Source organism: Bolinopsis microptera, chromosome 4 (assembly GCF_026151205.1).
Source record: "Bolinopsis microptera isolate Bmic1 chromosome 4, MBARI_Bmic_1.0, whole genome shotgun sequence".
Classification (NCBI taxonomy): Eukaryota; Metazoa; Ctenophora; class Tentaculata; order Lobata; family Bolinopsidae; genus Bolinopsis; species Bolinopsis microptera.
Genome location: NC_087075.1, coordinates 14,170,506 through 14,190,476, shown reverse-complemented (window position 1 = coordinate 14,190,476; position 19,971 = coordinate 14,170,506). Strand labels below are relative to the sequence as shown.

The 19,971-nt window shown below is 37.8% G+C and overlaps 2 protein-coding genes across 3 annotated transcripts in view; both read right to left on the bottom strand.

Moving 5' to 3' along the window:
* The window catches only part of LOC134813932 (uncharacterized), a 67,687-nt gene that overhangs the window by 3,442 nt on the left and 44,274 nt on the right, over positions 1-19,971 (bottom strand). The gene's annotated exons all lie outside the window — the stretch shown is intronic.
* On the bottom strand, positions 13,557-17,028 carry LOC134813931 (protein hemingway-like). Of its 2 annotated transcripts, XM_063821870.1 has the most exons (4): positions 16,615-17,028; positions 15,430-16,479; positions 14,887-15,207; positions 13,557-14,644 (listed from the first exon to the last, which is right to left on the bottom strand). In XM_063821870.1, the coding sequence occupies exons 1-4, from the start codon at positions 16,904-16,906 to the stop codon at positions 14,514-14,516; spliced, it is 1,794 nt and encodes a 597-aa protein (XP_063677940.1). In that variant the 5' UTR covers positions 16,907-17,028; the 3' UTR covers positions 13,557-14,513. The 2 variants fall into 2 exon arrangements, with proteins under 2 accessions (XP_063677940.1, XP_063677939.1); XM_063821869.1 differs by having other exon boundaries at positions 15,430-17,027.

Genomic DNA, 19,971 nt, shown 5'->3' with positions numbered 1-19,971 from the left:
ATCTCAAGGCTTAGTCAAATCAAACTGCAGTACTCAGCAATCAGAGCTAGAATATAACAGTTTAGTCCACTCGATTTAAGGCAGAGCTTGGGGAAATTATCCCACAGAAGGATGTTGGCTATTTTACGCAAAAAAGTATTTATATTGAGTTTACAATTCTGCAGAAAACTTGGAGAAACGGAAAACCATCAAAATATAAAAGGAGACAGTTTGAAAAATGTTTTAAATAGAACCTCTTCTACCGTTTCTTTAGGGGCCGAAATTTCAAAGTTTTGACAGAGTTTTTGAGAAGTGACCAATAAGTGAGGTCAATTAGATGGGATGGGGTGTAAATCACAATCTAGCAAATGTGGCCGGTTAGGTTACGTCCAATTTAAGGTTAAGTTTGGATGCGGACGAGTCAAAGAATACAAGTTATACTTATACTTATAGTAATTTACTGGATAGCGCTGATCGGCCGGTCATTCGGCCATATTATCTTCAATCGTTTATGAACATAAACTCCTGAGGTCCCCAGGTAAGTCAAAGAATGCTTAGTTTTCTTATAAAGTTATAAGAGTTGTATTCTAATTTTTCTTTATGTTCGATGAATCCAATATAAGATTTCGATGCCATGGATTCTGAAAAACAAAAGACGTACAATAATCTTACAATAAATCGATCACTTTCTATTAATATAATCACTCGAAAGGAATAATTACTATTAGGAATTGGTCAAAATTTACTATATACTAAGGGGGCACCAGAAAAATCTTTACAAAACTGCATATAATGCAATACTGGAGATGATAGATATAACGTTATATTTATAACCTTGAACATAAGGTTCGTTCAGATGATGGATGCGCTCAAAAAAGATAAGCATAGTGGAATACAATTCAGTAAAATCAAATGTCATATTTCTGTCTTCTATTCTCGTAATGCCTTCTCTCATTTGTCTCCTCCTTTTATTGGCAATCTCATCTGCTGGTATTTTGTTCTCTACATACTCTTCAAAACTTGTTATCTAGCAAAGTTGCCACAAATTTTTTAAAAGAAATCATGAGCTCCAACTCAGCTCAATATCACCCTCAGTGAGTTATCTGTTATCGCTAATTAGCGTCAAATAGTGCTCATTTAGCGCTAGATGTTGAATTTCAACTATGGGTAAAGCTCCACTTCAAGCAGGCTTTGCTATTCTGTAGCATGTCTTAGAAGAAACCTTGGCACGATATTTGTATCATGATGATAGCTTATTATATAAAATAACTGTTATAATGAGAGTGTAATGATATCAGTATCACTTCGTGTCAAAATGTTAACCTGAGTACTGACTACCGTGCTTGAATGTTATATGTTTTCAATGGAAACGGACAAATTGTTTTCATTCTCGTGCCTGAACAATGAGCATATAAGGTCTTAAAGAACAAAGTAGGGAATCGGGCGTTAAGAACACGCTCATCAGTCATGTGACCTGTAAACAAGAAAACCGAATATCATTGGACACAAGCATCGGTAAACTTTACCGATGCTTGTGTCCAATGATAAAGCTATGTGCGCTCATTGGCTTGCACTATGACTAACAGTACGTGACTACGCGCTCATTGGCTTGCACTAACACGTGACTGCCGCATGATCTGTTGCTGTGCGCTCGTTGGTCACGTTCGAGCGACAACAGAGCTAGGGGGCTCTAAATTTAGCGGGCAACTTTTCGTGATTGTACAAAAGCTAGCATTCGAGGTGGCTGCCTGACAAAGTAAACTTTTTGTTATTTTGCTTAATATTGCATTGAATGCACTTATAGCAGTAGTACTACCTGCTACCATCGTGAATTGAATTTTACTCTTTTTCTGATCGTTAATTTATGTTTTCGTGTATAGGAGGATTCATTACTTATACGATAGCTCGATGATTTTCTTTTTCATACTTTGCCTGATTGAAATCATGCCTACACTAACAACAAATTTTACAAGTAAGTGTATAACTATAAGTATGTAATGAAAAAAGGTAATATCTAATTTCATTATAACTTTCTGAACTTAACTTTGTTTTTGGTATGTTGACGTGTTCAAAGGACTCACGAGAGTTATTAATTATTATTTGCATGTTACAAACATGAGAATAGGTGCATGGTATAGACTATAGGATCCCGGCTATAGTCGGTTTTATTTGGCGGATGTTCAACTCAATTATAGTTATATAAACATGAACGTCGTGTAATAATTAATTAATTAGAATATTGTAAAAATAAACAATTACCAGAGCCTTTAAATCTAAACATAAATTGGAAGCTGGAGGCCCTAGCGTTCATTTTAATGTCCGTTCAAATAAAGTTTGACCATTTAATGTCCACGTCCAAGTCAAAGTTCGTCGAAATTGTTTCCCAAAAGTATTCAAGGTCCACTACAAACGTATTGTTCATGATATGCATACTTTTTAATTTCAGTCAAACCAAATTACATGTACAATACCATCGGATTAAATTTTATCAACATTTTTACTGGTAAACGACTGCTTTTGAGTAAAATGGACCGTCGCCATGTGAATAACAGCGTCTCCTCTTTCCAAACAAAACGGAATGACACTTTAAAATTGCCGTTACCCAAACACGGAATGATATCGAAAATTATGAAACCGGTCGTTCGATGTTCGCATCCATCGAAAATTGATGATAGGAGGCAGTACTCGGCACTATAAATGATGAGTTACAATTTGCAGGCGGAGAATGTGCAGTAAAAATTTCCTGGCTACAATTTCATAGATTGTCCAGAAGGTGACGGTTGTATCCTAGAAAAATGGCTTTGTGACGGAATAAGAGACTGTGATGATGGATCTGACGAGGAAGAATGTTACGGTTTGTTTGAACTAAATCTTTGTTTGCCAAACCGTTTGTACCCAATACATCAGGGCCAGTGACCACAAATGTAAGGGGTCGTGGACTCCGGGCGCCCACTGGTTCCCGCGGGGCATATATGCAATATGCACATATTAAATTGGGTTCAAATTATGGCTCAAATATACATTATAATGTGAACGTAAAATCATCCATTACATGCCTTGCAAAATCATGATTCATAAAGGTTCTACTTGAAGTTCTCAAATATTGGCTGAGTTATGAATTTTTGGAAAAAGCTACAACTGCAAAAGCGATTTGATACACGTTTTATACCTTTCTTTTCTGTGAAAAGAGGTACCTATAGAACAAGCTCCGATAAAATATGGGCATATCTTTCCCCTCGATCCCCTCAAAAGGCCTTACGTGAAAAATATCCTGTTTTCTGCTACAGATTAACACATTTTACGACTTTACAAACCATGAATTGGACTCAATAGTCCAATAGATGATATATAATAAGCATCAAAAATCTGTTTCAAAATACAAACGAAGCTCAGCTAGATTTTTGATCAGAGCTACTTGAATCTCCCCCCCCCCCCTCCCCCCATTCGGGTCTCCATGTATTTACTATTTAGTGTTGTAATCACTGGAAAACTAACTGTTGATTTGCTTTTTTAATCAGAGTGTGGTAGGACACATTGTAAATATGCGAATGGTAAATGTGTCCCACAACCTTTATATTGTGACAGAATTATAGACTGCACTGATGGAGGAGATGAGTATGAATGTAGAGGTTTGTTTAAACTAAATTTGTGTTCCACTTTGCCCTTAACCGTGCGTTAAAATACACAAAATCTTTAAATTGAATGACTGAATTATAGCATCTCACCAGAACATCCCTGATTATATTTACACAAATAGTTTCCCAACTGCGCTATTTCTCATCAGATCATACGCTTTACCACGATCAGATTTGCACTGGTCTCGAAAGCCAATGGAAGCACGTGATAGCATATGACAATTTTTCTATGATTGTTGGAACGTTCCTGACTCTGACCTGCCAAACGGGATATGAACTGAGCGGGGACCACAAAGTTAAATGTAGCAACTTCAAATACAAGCCACTTGAATATTCAGCGAGACCAACCTGTTATAAAAATCATGGTTAGTTCTTTTTCCTTCCCTCGTACATTTTTTAAAACTTGTTGTTAGACTGTAAACTTGGTACTGTACATTCAGTGCATAGTGTATTATATGTATAGCGTACACTAAGTATTTTATTGTACAATAGATACTATAAGTATACTGTACACTTTCTACAACAACAAACTAAGAAAGGGTAACGTTGTTCCTTATATAAGATGAAAGATCGCTAATTCTAAATGACCTGTTATAGTTGACTACAGCTCCAAAGTAGGAGGTTGGAAAGCGCCCATCTGTTATACTCTGTAGGTTATAAACCAACAAACCATTGATTTGAAACAAGGATAGTCTCCAAGGGAGTCTACAGAAATTTGATTTAATGGTTATGAATATGTTATAGTGTGAATATGTTATGAATATGTTATAGTGTGAATATGTTATGAATATGTTATATTGAGAATATGTTATATGAATATGTTATATTGTGAATATGTTACGAATATGTTATAGTTGGTATTCACAAGCTCACCACACTAGGAAGCTGGAAACCAGTGATACGTGGCGAGCAGATTCCCCTCCAACTTGAGTCTGTTCCCCTCAAAATAAACAGTCATGGTCTGCTGGAAAGTGAGGACAAGGTGAAGGTGAATTTCTTTTCTTCTCAAGGACACGAACTAGGAGGAATCAGCATTCAGCTCTTTAGCCGATCTCTTTACCTCCACCATTGCAGTGAAGCCCAGATCTCTTCTATAACCACCCTGTCCTCCAATAGCTACAAGGTGTGGGGGATGTTTGTTTGTTTGTAGAACCGTCCCCAATCTCGTACTAAAAATGAAATTTTGAGTGATGCCTGAATAAAATAATTGGGATGGCCAAGAAACGGGTACTTGGAGCTTATTATATTATGAACTAACGAAACAAATTCAGGTTTGGAGGATTACTGTATCAAGGAGTCGAGGTGTCAGGCTGGTTGTTTACTGCAATAGCTTTGAGGTGTGGAACGTCCAGCTACGCAATTACTGCAATGATAGTGACTGGGAAGAGTTCTGGAAGAAGAAAATAGCGTTTATCGAGTTTGACTCGAGGGACACAGCATCAGATAGTTATAGAAAGGAGACCAAATCAGGTACTTTTTATTTCAATTTTTTTTTAGTCAGTTACGATTTATTTTTATATACATCATGGTTGTTATTATAATAGTAGTATACAACTAGTGGTAGTGGTAATTAACGATAATTATTAATTTGCCTCATGTAACCTAGCTATTTACAAAATAACCTATTCGACATGATATTCCTAAACTGATTATAACAGGTTGGGAAGCAGTTGAACGTAACAAGATCATACCCTTCAAACTTGAGTCTGTTCCCATTGAAATCTTCACAAATAAGGCGCTGAAAATGAAACAAACGGTGATAGTATTGTTTTTGTCTTCTGATGGCACAAAAACAGGAGTAGTTGAAATCATCTTCGCATTCGCACGAACCCCCTTTTACCGCCTTCCCATGTGCACTCAGTCTGAAAATGAGTTTTCACTGCTCTGCCCTCAATTCCTGAAAGTATTTGGAGGATAACCTTAGAGAAGATTCGCGGAACCACGTTAATCATACACTGTAATGACGTGGAGGTGGCTAACGTGCCCATGTCCTCGTGTACTACGGCCGACAAAGACGTGTTAAACCGTGAGACAGCGTATATCAAATTCGACACCGAGGACAGCGCCTCACGCTATTATAGAGAGGCTCCATTTCCAGGTAAATTTAATCAATATAAATTGAAGTAACTACAGGTTGTCCCTTAAAAGAGTTACCAAAGACCAAGAGACTGGACTGTTTTTTAGTAAATCTTATTAACCAACAATGTCCTTAAACTTTAAACTTTCAGAAGATAAACTGACTACTGCGGGCTCATGGACGTCAGTAATACTTGGCGAATACAGATCATTCGACCTGGAGTCTATTCCACTTGAGATAAGCACTTATAGTCTGATTAAAAGTTGGGAATTGAAAGTGAATTTCAAAACCTCTCGACGTCAAATATCAGGGGGAGTGATCATCTCTTTGTCATCGTATACACCTCAGTACAGATTGCCCTGGTGTAGCCTCTTGCCAGCCTACACTGACTTTCCAGTTAAACTGTACTCAGATACTGACAAGACATGGAGGATCACCCTGACACGCAGTTCACTAGGTGTCAGGGTGAAAATAGAATGCAATAACAAGGAAGTGGTAGATGTGGTACTATCAGACTCCTGGTGCGGTAACAGTAGGTGGAGCGAGTACTGGAACAAAGAGACGGCATTTATCGAGTTTGATTTCTCCGACACCGTCTCAAATTATTACAGAGAGGCTCAATCACCAGGTTAATAAAATAAATCACCATGCATTATTCAGTATAATTATTAGCATCCAGTAAAGTACACAGTGAAGCCTCCTATCCCGAACCAAATTGAAACAGTTATGTTTCACAAAGTCCGAACTCCGAAACATAAATGGTTGGAATGAGTTGTATTGGTCCAAAACATATAAAATACTAAACTTCATTGGTCCAAGTTGCTTAAGCTACAGGGTGGGTCAAAAGTATAACGTTACATACGTTGATGGTATATAAATATTTGAGACCTGTTATTTTGTAGATTGTTGTCGAATATTTCAGACTTTTGGCGCCCCCACACTTTTGGATCGTCATTTGCCCATAATGGTAATTTTTCGTAGTTCAAAATCTATCTCCATACATTTAATGGGATTACCCCGAAACTTGGCACAAACTCAGTGCGTTTTAAAGTAAAATAAAATAAAATATCTGTAAATTAAATTGCTCATTAAATTGCTCAGCACGTAGCATTATAATTATATAATATTCTGTGTTGCGACGCGAATTGTCAAGTAAACCTCTTGCTATGATAATATGATGAGAAATATATAGTTAGTATTAGGCACATTTTGATGTATCGGAAAAGTCTCTACGACCTTCCTGGGCCGAAATACATAAATTCGAGTGACCGCAAAACCTTAGAAAAAGGGTGTGCCGGAGAACGCCCGTATGGTATTGAGTACAAAAATGCCATACTGGCCAAATACTTTAAGCATCATCTAGAAAGGTGATAACCGTCAAGAAATCGCTTTTAACACGAAAAGCTAACGAAATGGCTTTTTGAAACGGTTGGGCTCCAACTACTTGGGCGAGATCAGAAACACTTACCTATTATAACGTTGTCACAAGCCCGCTAAAGCTATTCACATTTTAGCACAGCTTCGATAAAGCATTGGATATCGTGTGACAATTTTTGTCTAGAGTTGGCTGCCCCGGTGATATGCGGTTCCGGGTTCATGGTAATTGGAATAATTTGACCAAAACCCATAATCATGGGTAGAGTGTACCGCTGCCAGTGTCTCTCTTTTCCAAACAAAAGGAAATGATATTAATTTGAATAACCGTCCGCAAATGCAAATTGATACCGAGAATGAAATCGGTCGCTCGCTTTTTCTAATCAATAAGCTTTATTACCAATTACAATTCGTAAGCCGTGATCGAATGGAAAAAGCGAGCGACCGATTTCATTCTCGGTATCAATTTGCATTTGCGGACGGTTATTCAAATTCATATATAATTCCATTTAAATATCGCGGGAAAGCAGAATTTATTCGAAATCACGAATGAGCAAAATTCTCACCTTTCGCACGTGCAAACTTTGAGCGGACGTTGCGTGCGCATACAATATTGAATCACCGTAAATTTTTGCATAGCAGTATTTTATATATAATTTAATAAGCATGCAAAGTTTCAGAAGATTTCATATAGAACTTGGATCACAACGGGACTCCAAAGTTGATAAAAATGGTGAAAACAGCAATTTTCAGTAATTTTAGCAATTTTCTATCAATTTGGGCGTGTCCCCACGTGTGCAACTTTTCGATTTTCAACTTTAAAACTAGCCTATAACACAATTTAGACCTTTAGGAAGCACAATCGAGCTCCACAACCCAAGGGATGGCCCAACACCAGAGAATACTAATTCACAACTTTTGTATTTTTATAAAATTATTCTTCAAAAAAGCACTAACTTCAATAGCGAATATCTTTATGAAGGAGCAAGGTAAGAAAATTTTCCGGTAGATTTTCAGAAATGCTTGAACAATTATCTCCTAAAATTACTCCTTAATGGTTTAAAATCGATTTGAAAAGTTGTTATTTTGTTAAAAACCAAGTTTTTAAAACACTTAACTTGATGACGTCATCAAGTGATGATGATGACGTTAAATTATTTTTTAATATAATGGAAACTGGAGTGTAAACGATTATCTTCAAGACCTGTGGTTCGAAATGATTGTATCTTTTATACTTTTGAATCTACGGACACTTAAATGTAGGCTATAATTGACTGCAAAAGCGTCTATACAAAGATAGATAGATAGATATACTTCACGACAATCTGTTGTAAAACAGGGGTTCCAGAAAACCCACTTCCCGATACTCCTGAAACATGAAATTTTTTTTACAGTCGATTTGGACAAGGTCTAGACGCCCTGCAAAGTTTCATATCTCTAACTCAATTTTAACATGGTTTTTAAGGCACCTGAATATGGCGATTTTGGGTTTTTTACCTAATTTCGTATAACATGCTGGCGCGTATTTTGCGCAAATTTCTTAAAAACCTCCACATAACTATTTCTTATTCCTGTCATCTTTAACATTGAATTAGAATGTTTTGAACTTAAAAATGCCTGCTGAACTACTTTCGATGAGTCTTAATGCCTGGAAAACAATAAATAGGGGATATACTAGTATAGGGGGTAAATAGTATTGTGAATATAAGGGCGACGGTAATGCTTGCCAGCATTGTGATATAGTAAGTAGTATAGTAAAAAGCAATTTCTATTCACCGATAGTTTTGTTCAGCCTCAAACAGAATTCCTTCATTAAACCGAATTCTCTCATTAGAAACAAGCGGTGATGATAAAAATAGCGATGTCAGCAGTTCTGATGGCAAAGACAGCTTCGATACTGACGAAGGTTAGAAGTCCGAGGGCGGGGACCGGGGGGGGGGGGGGGAGTGGTAACGCTATAGTGTTTTGTTTAGTAAATTGGGCATTGATGATTGATCATCACAAGATACTTTATAAATGCTTTTGATTTTGTTCACGGGAACAAAATTCAGTTATGACACTACAATTATAAATTATATTACTATCTAAGCGTATTAGTCACCTAATAACCTGTCAGTTGGTTTAATTGAGTAACCAACAGGGTGGAGATACGTAACACGGAACGAGAACCTACCATTCCACCTTGAATCTACCCCCCTTGAAATAAGTACTGCAAGTCTTGTGGGAAGTGGAGATGAGGTGGCAGTGTTCTTTTCCTCTCAGATGAGCTTGGCAGGAGGAGTCGTGATTTCCTTGACACCCTACCCCACCTACCACCTCCCCAGGTGCGACTTAGACAAGACTTATTTCACAAATCCCTTGCCATCAGGTAGTGGTTTAAAGGTTTTCAGGATTACAAAAGAACACATATCCAGCTCGAGTGTGAGTGTAGTTATACACTGTAATGACAAGGAAGTGGTGAGAGTTCTCTTGACACACTCCTCGTGTGGGAAGTTCTGGAGCGAGTACTGGACCAAAGACACAGCGTACATTGAATTTGAGTCCTTCGACAAAGCCTCTCATTTTTACAGAGAGTATAAACCACGTCCAGGTAATTTAAATTAATTAATTACTATGCGTTATTCATATTGTATCTAGAAAACGTGATAGTAACTAGAATACGTATAAATAGTAACTAGAATTCGAAATATTAACTAGTACATAGTAACATTGGCTAATAAAAACTATGGATTAGGGTTTTCGTCTATATTTATACAATGTGGTGGTAAAATATTTCTTTTATCTTCAGTAATATGTTCGAGTTTAAATCCCTTCTGGGACAATATAACAACTGATAAAGAATTTCCTGTTGACGTTGGGACGGAACTGCAATTGAATCTGAGCTGCGAAGAGGGATATGAACACAAAGGATCTCATAGTGCAACATGCGAAAGAGATGGACAACTCGGATATGCGATCGAACCATTCTGTAGTAAGGGTTAGTTATAGTAACTAAAACAGTAAATTCCTTTATTATATATACTGATACACTTCTGTTTCACGGATAATAATCTTAAAATTACAAATATAGAGTATAGTAACTTGAAACTAAAATATCTGGGAAGAAGCAAACGGCGATGATAAATGTCGAAATAAATGGCGTGGACATATCTGAAACAGTGAATGGTGAAACTGACGGCCGTCCCCGTCCCCGTCCCCGTCCCCGTCCCCGTCCCCGTCCCCGTCCCCGTCCCCGTCCCCGTCCCCGTCCCCGTCCCCGTCCCCGTCCCCGTCCCCGTCCCCGTCCCCGTCCCCGTCCCCGTCCCCGTCCCCGTCCCCGTCCCCGTCACCGTCCCCGTCCCCGTCCCCGTCCCCGTCCCCGTCCCCGTCCCCGTCCCCGTCCCCGTCCCCGTCCCCGTCCCCGTCCCCGTCCCCGTCCCCGTCCCCGTCCCCGTCCCCGTCCCCGTCCCCGTCCCCGTCCCCGTCCCCGTCCCCGTCCCCGTCCCCGTCCTTGTCATTTATTCAATATGATAATAAACTACTTCTTTTATCCTCAGTGAAATGCACGGGCTTAAAGCCCTTCTGGAATAACATATTAACAACTGATAAAGAATTTCCACTCGACGTTGGGACGGTACTGTATTTGAGCTGCGAAGAGGGATATGAACACAAAGGAAGTGACAGCGTGACATGTGGAAGAGATGGACAACTTGGATATTTAAAGGAACCACTCTGTAGTGATGGTTAGTTATACGGTTATTATAGTAGCTTATTATATACAGTTATATAGACATAGTTGCTAAAAGTTAAAACAGTAAATTTCTTTATTATTTGTACAATCCTGCCTCCTGGATAGTTATAATGATATGAGCCACCATAAATTGCTCAAAAACTTTAAATATTATGATCAATTATGATACATGATACCTTGTGACAAAAATACTTCAGAAACTTCTGGAATAAAAGACGATCTGCCATGGATAGTGGGAGGAATATCTGTACTTGTCACCGCACTCTTCACAACATTTGTCACGTATATTTGCTTAAGAAAAGTACTTAATAAAATCATGGAAATGGATAATGATATTATAGCTGCCGCTGATAATATGATTTGAGGAACTTGTGCTGGACCAACTTTAAAATTATTTGAATTAAAACTGATTACTTGACTGGTCCAAGAAAGTGACTCGACTCCTTGACCGGATTATACATAATTATAATAACCGTGCAAGGACCGTCCAGTAATTTAATTAATTTGTAATGTATAATACCTTACCGGACTTTATTTGAACGGACATTTATTGGACGCTGGAGGCCCTAGCGTTCATTGTTAAGTCCGTTCAAGTAAAGTCAGAAAAGGTATATATACCTATAATAAATCTATATAGGCATATATACCTATATGTATAAATAATAGTTAAATTAAATACATGTCTTCAAGCGTTCATTTTAATGTTCGTTCAAAGTTATGTCCGTTCAAAGTTTTATCTGGTCGGATAACGTCCGATAACGTAACTTTAACTTAAAGCTAAGATTCCAAATTATTTTATCGATAGTTGTGCCATTCCAGTAACATATTCTGTTTCATACCCAATACCCATCAACATTATCTTTGTCCAATGTTAATGGACTGACCTGGGGACATCCCATTTGTAATTAGGTCATATTATTATACGGCAGAATGCGGAAATCCTTCTGTTCATTTGAATCAGAATATTTTTCCTTGATAAATTAAACGAAAAATATTACATTTCCGTATTTTTTATGAAAATCTTTTCAAAATTTACATACAATATAACATGTGGCGCAAAATAAAATCAAAATATAACTGATAGCGATCTCTAAAGGACAGATGTATGTAAATTTCAAAGGGAAACCAGAACGCAGTAAAATTGTAGTCGAAACCACACCGCACAAGCCTAGTCCCTGGTAAATGAAAATCAATCAAATAATATGTTGATAAAAAATCATATCCCATCAGTCCTTCTCGGAGCTTACGATCTTATTGTTCCTTATAACATGAACTCGCTGAGGCTCCAATTCCCGTTTCTGCTTAACTTCAAGAACTAACTTCCTGAAGGCAGCTCTCTGCTCGGCTGATCGGTCGGGGCTGATACTGAGTCATACCCCTCCACTTCTCTTAGTTTTCTCGCTTTGCTCAACACTTGCCGCACATGATCTGAGGCGCTGAGAGTGAACTTGATAGGTTTAACGGCTGGTCCTCCATCTGATACAGTTCTCCCCATCCTACAGCAAGAAACGATTCGAGGTTTCTCATCTATGTTTTCTAGTACCTCAAGCACTCTCTTTTCCAGGATTTCTTCACTCTTTTCTGGTAGACCGTAGATGACCAGATTTTGACTACGATCCTCTTCCTCGGAGGCACGTTTCAGAGCAGCTTTCATTTTCTTAGGCGCTAGCGCCTTGCTGCATGAATTCTTCACAACTGACGACCAGGCTTTGAGTTCGCTTTTCACTGTCGTCTGAACAGAGGTCAAATCTTCACTTTTCTTCTCAAGCAATTGTCCTTGCAGTTTAATCACAGTGTTCTGATCTGCAATCTTTTCGTCCTTCAGTTGGTCGATTTCATCTTGTAGTTTGGTGGCTGAAAACAACAGCGGTGAACAATAACTGTCGAGAATGTCGATAAAAGTTTCCATCCAATCACACAGCGTAGCCTTGGTGATCTGAGGCTTGTTGAGCGTTTCTTTACGTAACACATTGGATTTCTGAACACCTGCCGCTTGACGCATATCGTTGAGTAGCATAATCTGAGCACCCAAAATCTGTTCAGCATACATTGATCTGAATTTGAGTGTAGAGTAATTCAACGCTATTTCATTGTCAAGATTCTCCAAGTATTTGTTAACCATGATGTACAATGTACACGCAGGGCCAGTTTAATATACACGAGTATATTATCTGCTACACAGTGAGAGCTGTTTAAACCGACGCAAAAGCAATTAACTGATAAGACAACTTGTATTTTTATAATTTTAATATGTAATACTAATTATAGTTGAGGCCAGGAAGGAAAAGGAAAATCTACGTCGATTTCTGGCAGTCTTAATTTCCTTTTTCTCTCAACAACCGTTCCCGGTTCATAAACATTCGGCAAATTCCGGAAACATGATATTGATCGATACCCGGATGGCCGGATGTTTCCGGTCCGACAGCGCAATAAGCCCCAACCCGATTGCAGTGTACCTAATAAGCGTTCCAAAAATTGGATTCTGTTAATATGTTTAGTTGTAAGTACGTTATAGTATAAAGTTGAGCTAATTTATAGTTCACGTTAATTTCGTTCTGTAGCATTTTTATCAGTGGGCCTTCCGAATGTATGTGTTTTCCATTAAAACGTGTGGTAAAATATTATTACAATTCGGAGTACGTTTTAGAGGATTGACAATATCCATGAAATTTTATGTTTGAGGTTGATGGATAATTTGATTTCTAAAATGCTGCACTTTTATCATATATTTACGTCTTTCATGAATAATAATCGCGTTTTTCACATTAAATCAGAAACAGCGTATACATCCGCGGATAAATATACAATACATAAAGATCTGAACAATAATTAAAGTTTGATTAATTTAAACTCATGATTCAAGAACACAAATTACCAGCACTCCAAACAAGGCGTACCGTTCAGTCAGTGTTTTTCTAAAAATACAACCTCGGCTCAATTGGTAATTAAATTAACGAACAACGTTATTTATCTCATATTTTATTCCTGAAGCTTAAATCTAATAAGGACACAATGTTCACCTGCAATGAACCATCGTGAAAGACATATCGACACCGTAAAATTTACTGCAGAATTGGGAAAACATTGCAGTTTGCGAGCTGTTACATTTAAAACTGATAATTATTTCATTTAACAAAATGTTAAAAGTTCGAGATAACAGATGAAATACTCTCACATGAATCCTAACGAGTCAACTGTGAAAAGTATGTAATACTGAAATTGAGCTACCCTATAAAGAGAAACTTCGAGAAGATAAAAACAATAAGTTTGTAACAGGGTATTATATTATGTTAACATTCTATAATAATAAGTCTATAAATAATATTATCTCCAGATTATGAATTACCAGTTCGGCTGTCCAGAAAATGAGAAGAGGAAGGAGTAAAGGCCGGCTGGCTAAAGATAATGATAACAGTTAAATCTGCCAAATGTGTCCATTCACAATTCATGTCCGTTTTAATTATAAGATAAACCAGGGAATCAGCTAATTGATTTGACAATCATTTGATATCAGAGCCCTCTCAAGTTTATTTTCTGCTTCCTCAACATTCGACAACAAAATATAAAAATCCCAAATCTTTTTATCGTCCACAATAATGTCCATATGGGTGTGATGAGGTCATGTGAATAGAAGTGACGTCACGTGATGAGATATGACGTCAGGTGAAAAGATATGACGTCATATGAAATGTGATGCCGTCACGAGTTATCAAGTTCTTCAACCGCTCAGTCTCAGAAAATGCCTCCTCCTACCGTAGCAGTTTATGGACGCACAGCAGAGTTCGTTTGCAGAGCTCTGCTTCTTCGCTTCAGCTTTTTCGCACTGTCTTTTCAGCTTACCGCACCCCTCTGAGAAGAGAAAAATGTTAAACACAGTTTTTAGAGCTGAGGAGCAAGCTGAAATTCAGACGTAACGTAGTGAAACCCCAGTACAAACAATATCAAGAAGGTTACAGACAAGCCAGAAATTGAATTAAAGATTTAAACAAAGTTGTTAATGTCCTTAAACTTTTAACGACTTAACTTAATCACATTTTCATTCTAATTACAAAGCTTTACTACGTGTTTAAAACAGTATTCTTGTAACTTACTTTTACTATGTTTACTGTAGTCAAACTCCGAGCACCTCTGCCAACGAAACCGAGTCTTGACCAAATGATAGTGTTCAAACATCCATTTGACGCAGGCGTTATCAAGATTATGATGATATCGATCCTGGCAAGCACCCGTAGCTAAATCATGGGGTCCCTCCTCAGGTTCAGTTCCCTCCTCGTCTTCCTCAGCTTCTTCTATTTTTTTATTGGGCCCTTGATAAAAAAAGGTAACTCTTTGAATCTCACATAACACCATTGCACAGCATGCCTTGTCCGTCTGATCACTTCCACATTGACTGGTGTAGTCGGAACACGTTGCTGAAATAATTTCAAAATTAGATCGTTTAAAAAAATTTGAAATATTTTAAATTATTTGAAACAAGTACTGAAGGAGGAATCGATCACTAAGCTTTTATTTTATATACTCAATCTTATGTCCATGTTTTAAACTAATATTTCCATGAACATAACAATTTTCAAACGCAAATCCAAAAAAAATGAAGGTAGATAACATTCATAACAACTAAAAAAGTAACTTACTTTTTTCAAACAACCCACTTTCATCATAACGATGATAATCAGCATCGTGACAAGATCTCCAACCCTCTTTATGTTTATGATAGTTATCTAACAACCAAGTAGCACAAGTTGATTTAGGATTTCCGGGGATTTGTTGGCTGGTAAAATTATAATGGCAGTTAAACGGTAGCGCTTGATCATCCGCTTCTGGGAACACAGTTAGCGGTTCGGTTGATCCTTCGGGGCGGGTTGTGTAGGGGGTTCCATCCTCAGCTTCCTCTTCTGATTCATCTGTAGTCGACTCAGGAAGTTGTCCTGAAGAGGTAATATCTTCTTCAAGGGGTAGCTGGGTTGAAGGATAATCAGACTCTGAATAATTTGTATCCTCTGCTTCCTCTTCTGATTCATCTGTAGTCGACTCAGGAAGTTGCACTGAAGAGCTAACATCTTCTTCAAGGGGTAGCTGGGTTGAAGGATAATCAGACTCTCCATTATTTTCATCCTCTGCTTCCTCTTCTGATTCATCTGTAGTCGACTCAGGAAGTTGCCCTGAAGAGCTAACATCTTCCTCAGGGGGTAGCTGGGTTGAAGGATAATCAGATTCTCCATCATTTTCATCCTCTGCTTCCTCTTCTGATTCATCTGTAGTCGACTCAGGAAGTTGTCCTGAAGAGGTAATATCTTCTTCAAGGGGTAGCTGGGTTGAAGGATAATCAGACTCTGAATAATTTTCATCCTCAGCTTCCTCTTCTGATTCATCTGTAGTCGACTCAGGAAGTTGCACTGAAGAGCTAACATCTTCTTCAAGGGGTAGCTGGGTTGAAGGATAATCAGACTCTCCATTATTTTCATCCTCTGCTTCCTCTTCTGATTCATCTGTAGTCGACTCAGGAAGTTGCCCTGAAGAGCTAACATCTTCTTCAAGGGGTAGCTGGGTTGAAGGATAATCAGACTCTCCATTATTTTCATCCTCTGCTTCCTCTTCTGATTCATCTGTAGTTGACTCAGGAAGTTGCACTGAAGAGCTAACATCTTCTTCAAGGGGTAGCTGGGTTGAAGGATAATCAGACTCTGAATAGTTTTCATCCTCTGCTTCCTCTTCTGATTCATCTGTAGTCGACTCAGGAAGTTGTCCTGAAGAGGTAACATCTTCCTCAGGGGGTAACTGTGTTGAAGGATAATCAGACTCTGTAGGAGTAGCTACACCGGTACTTCCATCCTTAACACGGAATTTCTGCAGGATATTAATCAGCTCTTCCATTTCTGAGGCAGCTTTGTCCGCCTCAGTAGATATGGATTTCATCCTAATGAAGGATTGATTTGCCCGTTCAATAATCAGTGACAAGCTCTCCAGACCTGCTCCCTCCGGAAACACCATATTCCCGAGGCTGCCATCAGCTCCAAGACTGCCATCACCTGTCTTATTCTCGAGGGTATAATGACCACTCTCACAAAGACAGAGGAGCGCAAACAAACTCAACGAAATATCAAGCAACATTCTAAATTCCTGTGGGTCTGACAAACCTTCTCTAATTACATCCCTCCCGTAGTTTGGATATTATTTATATACCGGGCTGTATGATATCGCTAGAGCTTGCTGCGTCACCCTACACACGCAGCTTCCACCCTAATTTCTACAGAGGAGGGATACGTTTAATACGTCAATTGAATCTTCAGCGGGTAGGGGTACAAGGGAGGGTCACGGATGTCGTAATTCAATATTATGTCATAGTGCCGGGTTACTGATTATTTGATTATGTGTTGCTTCAGCAGTATCGTAAACTTAGCATATTGCGCATATAATATATATATATATTGTGCATATAATATTATGTTAATAATAATATTGGTTTATAAAAAAGTCCAAGGTGTAAGATTGCATTTAGTATATAATTATAAATTATGTTTGGGTAAATCATGATCAAATGACAGATTTTTTAAACAAAAATTACAAACATCTTTAAATTACTGTTGATATTACGGCTGCCAAATATCTTAGTCTCAGAGAATGCTGTTGTTCTAATGTTAGTTTGTTACTCTCTGATGCATAATTAAATTACCATACTTCTATAAAGGGATAGATAGATAACTGGAATCAAGTTTGTTTAACTCTCATAAGAAACCAGATTGCCAACTTTCTTACTTTCCAAATGACATTTGGTGGCCACGCTCATCAAATTCGGAAGTGTGAATTGTAATATGTATAATATTATTATGTCAGATGTTTTAGGTTCTGTGACTTTTTTATAAGTTTATAGTGTGAATTAGACCCACCCGGCCGCCAACCCCATCAGATATTACCTGCAGCAGCCAGCTCCGAAAATAAACAAATTAACGACACCAGCAGTTTTTTCAAATTGCTTCACTACTCAACGTTTTTGTTTTACCTTCTCGAATCCAACGAGTAAAATTGGGAAGCTTATCTTATCTTATCTTATGAGGATTCGTTGCGACGCAACAAGGCCATCGAATGAGTCGACCACCTTTGTTATTTTACTTCGGCATTACCTGCATTACAATGTAAACCAGCACTTTCAAGGAAGAGCTTTACAAGAAGCCGAAGGATCGTTCCTAAGGCCATCAACGGTTAAAGCACTATACCACACTTTCTTCGCCCGAGGCTTCGCTGTGTTGATCAAGCACAGCTCCTCATTTAACCCTCACACCCGATTTCTCGAGCATTCGGCTTTATGAACCGTGGGGCTACATAGACCACTCGGGATCCTTAGCAGAGCGTCAACGACGCTCACCCCACGACTAGGCAGGCAGTGGGTTTCGAACTCGCAATCTTACGATTACAAATCCGATGATCAACCAACTACGCTACCTGGCTAGTATTTTTTGTTCGAAAAGTTTGACTTAGAACAAAAGAATCATACGTACATGCATATTCAATTTTCATAACGATTATTGAGCTTAGGTCAACGTTTAGGATAATATTTTAGTCACACAAAATGTATTATCTGCGGTCAATAATAATTGTATCGTTACTAATACTGGATCGACGGCGCCAACCTCTTTGACTTTATCCGCCGAATATTCGAGATTGTTGAGTAACACTAACACTTGCACTAACAGTCAGTATCAAGTGTCAAAAAATAATGACTATGAGTACTATTAGCTTACTGGAGCTAGCTAGACTACTAATACTATTGAAATACGGATTATAATCAATTGACCGATGCCGAGCATTTAATTGACCCATCGGGTTGATCATACGATCAATGAATTGGTGATGATTGTTGATTAAACTTAATGCTGAATGCATTGAATTTGGATACCGATATGTTTAATGTGAGTCGATTAGCTTAAAATAATAATTTACCTAGCTTGCTAGTCTAATTCTATTACTCGCTCCTCTCACGTCACAGTCACTTAATACGAGAATTAGCTCGCGTCGAAAAGGGCGTTGCGCATTGAGACTGGCGTGCCAGGTAAAATAATAATCATATCTGAATATCAGAAACTTCGCCGCATAATATTCTTACTGAGGAAGTTAAGCTTTGGCAAATATCCAATTGACAGACTCCAACTTCAAAGAAATTGCCGCTTGTAGTTGGAGCTAATTTCAACAACTGACAACTCGATTTTTCTGCTCCAGGGAGAAGTCGTTCTATTTAAAAATTAAAATACTGTCAAATTGTTATTATTCTAGAGGGTAAAAAAGAAAAAAAAGTTGCCGAAATTGCGCTCATTGCATTAATTTCCTTCAAACGTCATGAATTGTGAATAGAGATCAAATCTTTTACAATGTATTCAGATTCAGAATAAATACATCAATATTGGCTGTTGATTACGTCATTAAAAGGCAACTTGTACGAACACCGATGGGACATTAAGACAACATTAAGACAACATTAAGACAACAATAAGACAACATTAAGACAACATTAAGACAACAATAAGACAACGTTAACGCAACAAACACCAATAAGACAACAAACGATAAGACAACATTAAGACAACATTAAGACAACATTAAGACAACATTAAGACAACATTAAGGCAACATTAAAGCAAACATTAAGACAACATTAAGACAACATTAAGACAACATTAAGACAACATTAAGGCAACAATAAGACAACAATAAGACAAGATTAAGACAACAAACACCGATAAGACAACACAATAGGATCAAATATTAAGACAACATTAAGACAACATTAAGACAACATTAAGACAACTTGTACGAACACCGATGGGACATTAAGACAACATTAAGACAACATTAAGACAACAATAAGACAACATTAAGACAACATTAAGACAACAATAAGACAACGTTAACGCAACAAACACCAATAAGACAACAAACGATAAGACAACATTAAGACAACATTAAGACAACATTAAGACAACATTAAGACAACATTAAGGCAACATTAAAGCAAACATTAAGACAACATTAAGACAACATTAAGACAACATTAAGACAACATTAAGGCAACAATAAGACAACAATAAGACAAGATTAAGACAACAAACACCGATAAGACAACACAATAGGATCAAATATTAAGACAACATTAAGACAACATTAAGACAACATTAAGACAACAT